Genomic DNA, 12,134 nt, shown 5'->3' with positions numbered 1-12,134 from the left:
TGAATCTATCCATAATATTTACCGTATTATCTTCACGGATATGTTATATTGCAGCTGTAAAATGCTGTAAAAATCCTGTGTCCATATATGTGTGACATGATTTTTAAAGCGCATAATTTATTCTATTCATTTTTATTAATATTTAATAGACATTTTCTCGATTGACACCTCAAGACCTTTGGTTTCTAACTGTAACTGAAATTATTTCTGGAAGTTATTAGAAAAAGTTATTCAAGTCCTGCGTTTTTATTATTATTTTCGTATCCGTTGCAGCTTGGAAATGATTGCAATTTCGTAGCTCCTTAACAGTCATATTTAGGAGAAATAATTTAATTCGCTTGAAGGCAATAAAAAAATGTTGGAATTCTTGGTATTCCTAGATTTTTTAAGAAATTCTCTGAACTCTCTAAAACTATATGTCATCTGAAGGATATCCTCGCTATATGACAAGGAACAGAACCAAAATATTATTATCCAGATATATTTTTGGGAGCACAGATCTGTCTGTTGACTTTCCTCTGATAATTATCATTCATAAACTACCCCATCCCTTTTGTTAATTATGTTGTGAGTCTTTCTCTGGATATAACAATATATTCCATTGACTCTATTATATTTTTCTCTCAATCGCACCTCCACCAAAACAATCCGTTATCCATGCGAATATCGAAAAATAATTCTCCTCAATTCACAGGTTATTTTGTTCGCATACTAGCACCTTCCGGATGTGGCACGCTGGTGCTAATGGTTACTACCATTGGCTTCCATGTCCCGGTGGCTCGATTCTACATCACTATTCCATGGGATAATGCGCACAAAGTAGGTGAAAAGAGCGCAGGGATTGTTATGTGCATTCGTATAGACAGTGACTCGATGTGCGCGTGATTGGGTCATTTTGTGTGAGTTGTGCTGTCGTTGAGCATTACAGATGCGCTTTAACCTCGATTGTATGCAGAGAGGCAATAAGTGATCACGAAAGGAGATGATTACAAAATCCATCGGACAACTGCAACACTTCCGAGAGCCATCTCATCTCCTCTGTCGTTCTGTGCTCGTCCTGGGATCGCACGCAACTGCAGTTATTGCAATAAGGATAGAAAAGTACCACACTCGAGTGGAAATTCAGCTCAGGTTCAGGTCACAGTTGGATCAAACCAAACTTGAGGATAGATCAAAAAGGGATCAAATAATTGGATCAGGTTCTGATCAATTATCTAACGGCGTTTTTCGTCAGAACTTGATCAGATCAAATTCATTCGAATTTCATGAAATCATTGGATCCAGTTCAGTTGATGATGCTTGATAGGTTCGAAGCTATGTCCACTTCTGATGTGAACGACTGATCCATGAATCAATCCCACATCAGATTCCAATCTAATTACAGCCCGACGATCACAGTAAACAAGAAAGGAATTTGCTGCGCACATTTCATAGCGTCTTTCCTCCATTTGCATTATTGCAAACAAATATTATCAATACACATATTTATAAGGAATATTTTTTGAACTTTAAACATTTTGATAGACCAATTTTATCGTAATAAGTCACCTCCTTATTGCTAAATTCATTTTTCATAAATATCAATTGAAACGAAAAAATGATAAATTAATTTAATTGAATAAAAACTGTGCAAAAAAAATGTCACGATACTCGTTGTCATGACAATTCCAAAATATATTGTCTGAAAATTCTAGTCAGGTGGGTAGGATCAGATTTAGATCATAATACTTTCAGAATATCTGACTTCTAACTGAAGGCAGGGGATCATGACCAACTTTCAATCAGAATGACTTCAGGCTGCTAGACCTCAGACTGAGATCATATCCACTCCATCAAATTCTGATCAGGATCTGCTCAGTGGTGCTGTCATTATCCATGAAAAATTTGTCGGATCAAAACCTGATCAATTTCTGGGGAGGATCAGTTTAGGATCTTAACTCAGGGTAACTGACCCGCATTGTTTGGTGGCCATGAGTTGATTCCATGAATTGGTGAGTAGATTACGCTGATTTATCGTAGAATTTTCTCTCCGTTGTGACTCGTGTGTAACTCAATGCTCGTTTAGTCTCGGTCACCAGGTATCTGCAGTACGAGAAGTGAATATCATGAAGAGGTAGTGAAAGATCAGCACGCGATGCTGTTGGCGATGATAATGCAACGAGATTCTGCCTTTGACCCTCATTTTGGGTAAAAGTTTTGCGTTGATTAACAAGAATTAATTTGGGGGCGGATAATGATGAAAGGCGTCATTATTATCCCGTTAGTTGCTGTCTAATTAGACTCTCGGTTCATTGAGCATTTAATTCATTCATATTGATGAGAATAAGTTAGGTATTGCTGGCGGAAAGAGCAATTTGGAGAGGAAGACAAAATTGATGGTTCAAGAATATGTCTTGTACTTGAATAATTGTTGTAGCAATTATTGCTGGACTTTAGGGGAGAATTTTTTTAGTGCTGGGTTATTTACTTATTGATTTGCATACATTAGATTATTTTAGAGGGCTGAAGGTTTTTTTTCGTTTTTTCTTCATGTGATGTTCAGTTAATCGGCGATAATTATTTATGATACTTAACGTTCGCAAAAATAGAGTTAATCATCAAGGATTTTATATGGAACATACTAATCGTACAATAGACGATTAAAAACGTAATTTACGATTTCTGAAACGTAAATTATGAGGTCGACCTCGTAAATTACGTTTTTTAGAACGCAAAATACGACATTCGATCTCGTGATTTGCAACTTTTTTCTCATAATTTATGATCTCAATCACGTGAAATCCTTGATTGGTGAGACGGTAAATAAAATCGATTAAAAACAAAATAGAACAAATCAAAAGCATGAAAACTCGAAATCGAACGATCAAATAAATGAGGAACAATCATGGAAATTTGTGACAGATCGTCGAAAGTGTTAAACCTCACCGAGAGGAAATAGAACATTCGATAAAATCGCAAAAAATTGAATTAAAAAAATAAGACAAACAAATTGAAAAAAAAGAAAGCTATTTTTAAAAACATGACAAATCGGAAAAAAAAAATCATGAAAAACATGAAAAATTGCAGAAAACCCGTAGCACATGAAAAATACATATAGAAATATCGAGAAGTATGAAAAACAACTAAAAAAAAAAACAAAAAAATTCAATACATTAATTTTTCTTGTTGAGTGCTCAGAATGTTATGGAACAAAGTAGTAGTACACCTAACGAGTTTGCAAATGGCAGATTTAACGAGTGCGATAACATCCCTCTTATGACTTCGGCCATAAACCTTGCAATCGTCGAAAACGTCATTTACAACGATTTATGTAAATTTTTTTGTGTGTCTAAATCAACAATTTACGCACACTGTGTGTGTAGAGTGCTGGTTTACAAACAGACGTGCTACAAAGTAATGTTGCGTGACACTCCATAAAAATTCGCACGAAGAACAGTGATTTCCACAGAGCATTACAATTACGTCTCACAACATAATTTTTAAGTAATTTTCATGGTACTTTTTCCACAATTTTTTCCGCGCATTAAAGTTCGTTTCGCCATCGTAAAATGGAATAAAAACCAGTAGATTCTCATTCTTCATCGTGAAATAACGATGAAACAGCAGAATAACTCACCACGAACAATAACCATGAATCAGTCAATGAAAACCACTGAGAATTGTCCCATCTATTCCTACAACTCCTCTGCAACAATAGTCACGTGTTCAAGAAGTTCAAGTTTGCAACCATATACCGTTTGCTAATACTCACCTGATAAACCAACGCCGAGGGGCACATGCACCTGCTTGGCCTTCACAGAATGTCTCGAGAGAAATTAACATTGAAATAATCGCTAGGGTTTCACGATAAAGACAACAAAAAATAACTAATGTTTTGAACAAAAAATAAAAATATGATGAATAATTAAACAACAAATAAAATTTCCGCTAGAGGTCTACAGAAATATCAGGAAATTTCGGGTTCAAAAATTCAGAATGTCCTGTAAAAATTAACAGAACTTCAGATGTCTATGTTTTTTTCCACAAAAATCAATTATATGTTGAACAATTGAGAGGATAAACATCAGAAACTTTACAATTCGCCTAAAAATGATAGGAATCTTTTGAAAAGTTTCGTGATTTTGCATAAAAAGTACGTCACAAATTCTCGGAATTTCCAAGACCACTAAGTCTTCATTGAATATTTCACTCTGTTCCAATACCTCTCTAACCCCATTGTATTACAATTTTGAATATCTGTGGCATATTATAAATATAAACAACAAATAACAATGGAATAATCATGATTATATTCTGCAATTGAGGAGACAAACATTAGAAACTTCAAAAATCACCGAAACCTGCCCATCTTATTATAAGTTTTTGAACAGCTCGAGCATTTTATAAGCCGAACAAGTCTAAAATTCAGATCGTTAGCTACAAATTTCTATTTTGAAAATTAATCTTAACTACAAAATTAATCTTCGAACCGACCGACATGTCACATAAACCTTAGTTGTTTCACATTTCATAACATTCTCAGACAATTAAAAACAGATCAAATACAAGGCGTCCATTCAGAATAAAAAAAAATCGAAGCAATCCTGAGGGGGCCCAATTGTCCGCGGATCTTCCTTAAATCCTCAAGCAAACTTTCCGTTCTCCCAACAAGCGACAAAAGAAGAAAACCTTCGAATGCTTATATGTAAATTACCCATCAAAGAATGCGCATAAACTGTACATTTTCACCCATCCCCCCTCATGCATCTTCAACCCGAAGAAGAGAGTAACCAACACGAGTGGTCTAGTTTCCGTTCGCCAGTGTAGTCCAAAGGTCATCCCCATGGGTCACGGTGCCATCCTCTTGGCCAATGGTAGACCTTCAGCTCCCTGTTCCTAACAATCTTGCTACATCGCCCGTGTTTCATCGCAATTCAATTGGTGATCTCTCTTCCTCCCTGACATCAATGATCGCCAACCTTCCCTCGTTTTCTCCGTTACTGCATTGTGCACCTCGTACCTGTCGTATGCCAAGGTCTCGGCAATTTTTGCAAAGCGATATTCCCATTCCCCCACCAATGACACACAGTATAATCCATCAGATGGCAAAGAAGATGGGCTTAATACGGCTGGGTCTCTGTGCCGAGAAAGGTCACATACTCTCCTGGGAATGTTTTCCCATCTCTCCTCCCCCTATTTGCTGATTCATCAGCCTCTCTCGCTCTGCAACAATTTTTATTTTCCCTCTCCCACTTGTCCACCTTTCATGAACCACCATCGAAACATTGCGCCTGCTGTTGATTCGTCGACAAGTCCAAAGTCATGCGGATGTTGATAGCGGAATACCATCTCCCTCTCGAGTCTTCAAACAAAATACTGCACGTGGGAATAACTATACACCCGCTCTTTCTCACACCAGTATCCCTGCGCCCTGCCACTGCTTCGCCGATGTTGCCAGCTATATAGGAGCCATCAGACAACATCCTGATGCCAGTCAACCACAGGAGGATTAGCCTGGTGAATGCTGCATCAGTTCTTCAGTGTTCATCAGTTCATTGGACTTAAAAGTTATTGAAAATGACTCTAAAGTGTGTGATTCTCCTGGTGACGATTGGTGTATCCGCCAATATTGTCTGTGGCGGATCTTCCATCGAGGAGAGCATCGTCGATAAGGGATATCGATCCATGTATCGGGTGTACGAGGATTGCCAGCAGAGAACTGGTGGTGTTTCGTTGTGTCTCAAGAAGAAGGCGATCTCCTTCTTCGAGAGATTGGGGAGAATCGACAGTCTTCCCATCGCCGATAATTTGGAACTCGTTAAAGTACCTGGGGTCAATTACACCTATTCACAGACTGAAGATAGTGAGGGTCTTGGACGTGGTGCATCCAGGGAGGATGCTCTCAATGATATTCTTCTGGAGAGAATCGCCAATCTCATGAACGGCTTCAATATTCAAATCCGATTACCAACAACATCCTCTGGGGAACTCAAACGGAGTATGGAAGAGGGACGTGGGAAGATGAAGAAGATGATGGGGATGATGATGATGGGCATGACCATGAAGATGGCTGCACTTGTGCCGATAGCAATGGGTGTTCTATTTCTTCTCGCTGGTAAAGCCCTCATTATCAGTAAAATTGCACTCGTCTTGTCCATGATCATTGGACTGAAGAAATTGTTGAGTCAGAAACAGGGAGGTGGACATGAATCCCACGGTGGATGGCAGAGTGGTGGTGGTGGTGGTGGTGGATGGGACAGGAGTCTCAAGAATCTACAACATCAACAGCCAAACGATGGCGTCGATGTTTATGGCCAGAATCTCGCCTACAGCGGACAGAAGCCGCAAGTGCTGTAGGATCACTAAACATTAATCTTAGGCGCAGAATTTGGTTTTTTATTTATTATTTATTTGACTCTTGACACGAAGTAACGGAGGGAGTTTTTCGCGGGCCTCAGGGCACCCGGGGCCAGTTGTTTGTTGCGTGAACGGTTACGTTTGAGTAATTAAGACGTGAAAAAGACTAACCTTTATCTTCTGGTAGCGGTGCTTTTTTTTGTTAATAAACTCGTCGGTCTTGTGGTACATAAATCCTGCAACAGTTGTGCGCGTTTAATGTTAATTGAGATTTTCTGGGGATTTTGCTCGACAATTTATTACATTAATAATTTGCGGGTACATTTACGATTATTTCAACTTTTTTCTATTGTTTTGTAGTAGCTATTTTTCATGTCAAAAGCGGAGTTGTATCATGCATGCAACTGTTGAAATTTCCCGCAAACCGGAACTGGATTCCGTTTTACATGTAACATCGATCGTTATGTGTCGAGCGAGTCCAATGACACACTTGTTGCACAGCTGTTGCTCGATGGTACATATACATTACTTAAGTTTGATTGTTGTAAGTTGTATCTACTCACTGCGATGAAATTGCTGGATCTTGTTTAATGGAGATGAGATGTGCAGAATCATCGGATTGATGATAAAAACGATCTTATTCCTGAGAATGTGACTAAATTATGAGTCTGTTGAATGACAGAGGGATACTAATGGCGTCATGTAGGGGCCGTAATATTCAGATATTTATTTATTTTGATTTATGTAATTGGACGCGCGTCGTCGAGGTACAATAAATTATTCGATTTCACTCCATTTTTGTAGATATTTATTTGATAATTTTCCCAAATTTCCCGAGAGAATCGAGTGTAATGGGAGGTCAGTAGATGATAATTTTTAGCAAATTTTTTTCTAATCTTGGTTAATGCAAGAATTTTTTCAGAAGTCAACGGATGTAGCTGTTGTAGTAATCTTTCAACGGAGATACAGTAGCACTGAAACTGATAATCAGATATGATTGGATTGATTCCATTGGATTGTGAATAAATTATGATTCTGTGGAATGAGAGAAAAATACAAATGGCGTCGTGTACAGCCACAATATTCAGATATTTATTTGTTTAACTTATATGATTGGACGCGAGTCGTCGAGGTACAATAAATTATTCGATTTTAGTCCATTTTCGTAGATACTTATTTAATGATTTTCCCGAATTTCCCGAGAGAATCGAATGTAATACGGGTCTCAGGTGTTCTTCAGGCCCAATACCGCGGCGAAAAGGGCGAAGAAAAAACCAGCGAGACCAGTTGTCATCACCAGCATTATTAAGCCCCCGATTATGGCGGGAACCAGGGCTGCGAATTTGAGTTTGTAAGCCAGCAGAAGGGCTATCAGGGCTCGCTTCATCTTCTTGTGTTTTTTTGGTCTTCCTGAAAATGGTATATCCACAATTTAATATAATTTTTTGAATGAATACTGGGTTTTACTACTTTACAACTTTTTGTCACTCTTAAAAATCCTTTTAAGACATTTTTCGTTCACTTCGATCACATGAGCCATTTTTAAAATATGTAAAATCATCGAATACAAAAATATAAAAAATTATCCACACTTTTTCAACTTTCGCATAATAATAATTAATTAATTACCCCTCAGTTCGGCTTGTTTCAGCAGTAACGAAAAATTCCCCTCCTCTTCCTCCCCTGAATCAACTGGAAGTTTCGTCGTATTGTCCATCGCCACAACATTTGTTTTTCGCCTGAGTTTATTCCCCGATTTTCGAATTTTGGTAATCGGCCGAGTCGTTGTCACTTTGATGTTATTCGGTAGTTTGTAAGTGGCTAATCGATTTAATTTCTTCTCTGCATCTTGATTGTCAACGCTACTGGCCATGACCAGGCACATCAGCGCCATCGCAATCACGACTAGATTAACACTATCCATCATTCACTCCTTAGAATAATTTCACAGTTATTCTAACAATTTCCTATCTTTTCAGAAATTTATTTCTGAATTCTCGAGACACAAAGAATTGTAACAACGCCTCATTCACATGACATTTCCGTAGATTTAATCAGCGACAAATGAGTCCCATTCTGCTTTATCTCATCCAACGGGCTCTCAACCATCAGATCTCCATGCGCCCAACAATAGACCAAATGTTTGAAAACTCAGTGAACTATAATTTGAATTTTCCATCAATTGAGAATCAAATCGACTTTGACTTATCCCAATGATTAATCAAATAAAAACGTCAACGTTCTCCCAATCGGAGGCAACATCTATTTATCAATGGCGACCGAGATGATCGAATCAGTCACGACAATGATCGATTATTCATCATTAATTGACTCGAAAGGTGGGACAGACACGTCTCTATTCACAGGGAGCCTCGTCCTTTCATTGTCCTTCGATGGCAGATGAAATGGAAATAACGAAAAAGAACAATCGCACAGATCAACAACACTTGGCTGAACCCGTTGAACTCGCTCATCCAATCAAAGTGACTGGTAAATGGCCTTCAATATTCACGATCAATGTTGTAAGCTAACGAACACCGCGACGAACGACCAGGAACTAACCGATCCAGTCGCAATTCACCCCAGGAAACATGATGGATCCCAAAGCGGATACTATGACGAGATATGCATCAGTTGCTACAGGAATTGGCAGTCCGTGGAAAATTAGCTGGGACATACTGGAAATATGCGTGTCGTAAGTACTATAATAACGGATGAAGTATGCGAAGCGTCTTATAGGCGAAGGATATTACTCTGTCGTTTATGTACGAATGGGACGTCCTGTCTTGTTGCGGCGAAATATGAAAATCATGGGGGGATGAAAAAAAATATCATTATGCCATTTTCATTGGTCTGTTGGAGTGGGTCACGAGGTACGTTTCCATCTTACTTCAGTTATGGTGCAGAGATATTCGGAACAATTCGATCGATAATGCAATTACGGTTCGATTCAGTACGTGACTTTGGATTAACTAGGAACGTGATTGATGCCTCGTTGGAGTTTCAATCGACACCTGGAGGTGTTCTTGGTATTTTAGGGGAGAGAAGTGTTGGAAAATTATGGGAAAATTGGAGTGAAGATCATTCCGGAAGATAAACGGGATAAAAACCGAGTGCATTCGGGAGGAAATAAATTGAATTTGCTTTGGCGAATGGAAAAAGAGATGGATCTGAGGTGGCAGAAGTTGAGTCGATGGTTTAGTGGAGCGAATGATAAAATTTTCAATGCGGAGAGAAATATTCACATGTAATATCACAAGATCTCGGATAATTGGATCTCTCCAAACACGCTGGCCTATTATTACCCTAGTAATTAATTAAATATTTTTATCATAACTTTTTAATTCCCTTTGTCTCGCCCTGCCCTGTAATTAACATCGAAAATTCAATAAATTTACAGTTATTCTCTCGGGAAACTGCAGTAGGTGTTGAGATAAAAATTCTGGGCCGACTTGTAATGAGAATTTGGAAACAATTAGTGAAGCAAGCGCCTGGGAGAACTCGAGCAGAGCATGGGGTCGAAGTTTGTGGTCTTGTGACCATCGCCATCATTACGGATTTCATTGCGGTTACGCGGTTGTACATTTTTCACAGTCAAGGTATAATAGTGAGACGGTGAACGAAAACCGAGACCAAAGCTTCGAATAAACATTCGATTTTTCTTTGCCTATTTTTTTCTACCAGAATCAGAAGAAATGTAAATTTATTTATTTTTCGGGGATAGATGATTCTTTATGGTAATTCTAATGGAATTCTTGTCCTCAATATGTTAATGGCCCTGGCCATTTGCGAAATATGTAGCCTGTATCTTCAGTAGAGTGGAATTCATTTATTTTATAATCCCTATGCTCGTTCCTTTGATATTCATCATTATTCTAGTTCATTGAACCGTAACGCATTAGTTCCCAGAATAAGGAAATTATAATGTTAAGGATCCCCACGATTATCGAAATATCCATCGGTGGGAACCATATCCATTTACAGTAATTGCCATTGGGTGTAATGAAGGTGAAAAACTTACTTGAACGAGGTAATAAAAAGTTTATAAAAATAAGTTGTGATCACGGGTTGAAAAGCACTTGGACCGAATTTTTTTCATTAAAATTAATTTTGTCGATGTTTTGTGGGTGGGGGAGAGAAAAAATTTGAAACTCATTTTTTAGTATTCATAGGTTTTTTAATGAAATTCGCGATTTCCAGTCAGAAAAATAATTGAATTTTTAATGAAATTGTGATATTAAATTTTGCTAATTTTCAAATGAAAAATAAACCAAGATTTTTTTCACGGACCCTAAAGCCATGAAATATTGTTTAATTTCATGTAACAAAGGTGTAATTATTCCATTCATGAAATTAAAAAAGTCGCGTTTGATTCTGTTCGATCTGATGAAGAAGACCGAAATTGGCTATTCCAACACGAGTGTGGAAAAATGATTGTTGAAGTTGAAGCGACCGTCACGAGTGCCCAAGGCTAATGGTACCCTCCCACGACTCAAAGAAACAGATTCCCACGATAATCGAACGCTAATTTCCACCGCAACGTGGAAATTCGTGGTTTTTCGCGCGCGTAGCATGCGGGAAATAACATTTTCCGTACGATGCGATGCAAATACTGATTTTCTTAAAAATGAGCGATCGGAGAACCACTCAACAGATTTCAATTTTTTTCAATAGAAACGACAATTAAATTCAGACAAAAATACGATTTCGATAATTAGCTTTTGATAACCTTTAAACTAAAACCGTCGAGCTACTTTTAAATAAAATAATTCAATAATTATTAAAACACCAATTGATTATTTCAGAAGTCGATTTTATCTCTCTCTTTTTCTTCTCTTTATCGCATGACAAATGAGAACTAAACAAACAAAATAAACTACAGAAGACGTGAAACCATCATTATCGTTCTTATACTATAAATAAATAACCAGTAAAACAAATACTGTAAAATGAAAAAATTACTTCTAATAATTCTCAGTGATTGAACTTCGAACAGAGCAGAACACCTTGAGAATATTTGCCAAATGATTTTATTCGAGTGTGAAATGAAAGCAATGCGAACGTTCGGTTATGACATTGTCTCATCGAACTGGCGGTACAACTGAAGATACACTCCGACACGCTCGACTCAAATTTAATACTTCGGATCACGAAATTTTTCCCCAGTCATTGGATACATTTGCAAGAATAAACGAAACGGTACAATGCGAGTTTCTTCATGCATCAGTGCTATGTTAGATGAAGTCTTCTCCCCCTTTTCTCTTCATTTGAGATGGGCGACTATATAAACGAAGGGTTGCAAATAGCAATTGCCAAGTTTGCAGAGGGACAGCATCGAGACAGTTTCAGAACGAGGGAAAATTGAGTTTTTCTTTTGAATTTTTGAGGAAGAATAATTATTAAAATATGTTTCGTGCTCTGTTGATTGTTTACTCAGTGGTTTTGGTGCTGTTGAGTTGGGGCCGAGGGGAGGGGGAGGAATCTATGATAACGGCTCCTGACAGTTCTGATAATGTGATTGATCGAGGAATCGATGAGTCTAAATCGAGTGAGTTGGCTATTGCTAATGAAATTTCAAATGCTGTTCAGGCGATTGTACCAGCGACAACGGCGGCAGAACCCACCGGAAGAGACGGAAGATCTTTATGTATGTCTTGGTGTATGTATTTATGCTCATTCATACATAAGGAAAATGTTGGGAAAGTTAGTTTGAGGGGCGTTCGCGGGTTTTGAGGCCCATTGAGAGAAAAATGGAGTAAAGCGAACGGATTATTTTTTTATTCGCCCAGTGGTTTTTT

General features: G+C 38.0%; 2 protein-coding genes across 2 annotated transcripts; one reads left to right on the top strand and one right to left on the bottom strand.

Annotated features, from left to right (window-relative positions):
* The first annotated feature begins 5,459 nt into the window (after positions 1-5,459).
* LOC135168500 (uncharacterized) lies at positions 5,460-7,131 on the top strand. The gene has a single exon (XM_064132753.1). The coding sequence runs from the start codon at positions 5,557-5,559 to the stop codon at positions 6,334-6,336; it is 780 nt and encodes a 259-aa protein (XP_063988823.1). The 5' UTR covers positions 5,460-5,556; the 3' UTR covers positions 6,337-7,131.
* Positions 7,132-7,289: 158 nt separating this feature from the next.
* On the bottom strand, positions 7,290-8,868 carry LOC135168501 (uncharacterized). Its single transcript, XM_064132754.1, has 2 exons — positions 7,966-8,868; positions 7,290-7,746 (listed from the first exon to the last, which is right to left on the bottom strand). The coding sequence occupies exons 1-2, from the start codon at positions 8,261-8,263 to the stop codon at positions 7,562-7,564; spliced, it is 483 nt and encodes a 160-aa protein (XP_063988824.1). The 5' UTR covers positions 8,264-8,868; the 3' UTR covers positions 7,290-7,561.
* Positions 8,869-12,134: the final 3,266 nt, after the last annotated feature.

The sequence above is a fragment of the Diachasmimorpha longicaudata genome, chromosome 13, assembly GCF_034640455.1.
Source record: "Diachasmimorpha longicaudata isolate KC_UGA_2023 chromosome 13, iyDiaLong2, whole genome shotgun sequence".
Lineage (NCBI taxonomy): Eukaryota > Metazoa > Arthropoda > Insecta > Hymenoptera > Braconidae > Diachasmimorpha > Diachasmimorpha longicaudata.
The sequence above is the reverse complement of the archived record's forward strand: the minus strand, read 5'-3'. Positions and strand labels throughout refer to the sequence as shown.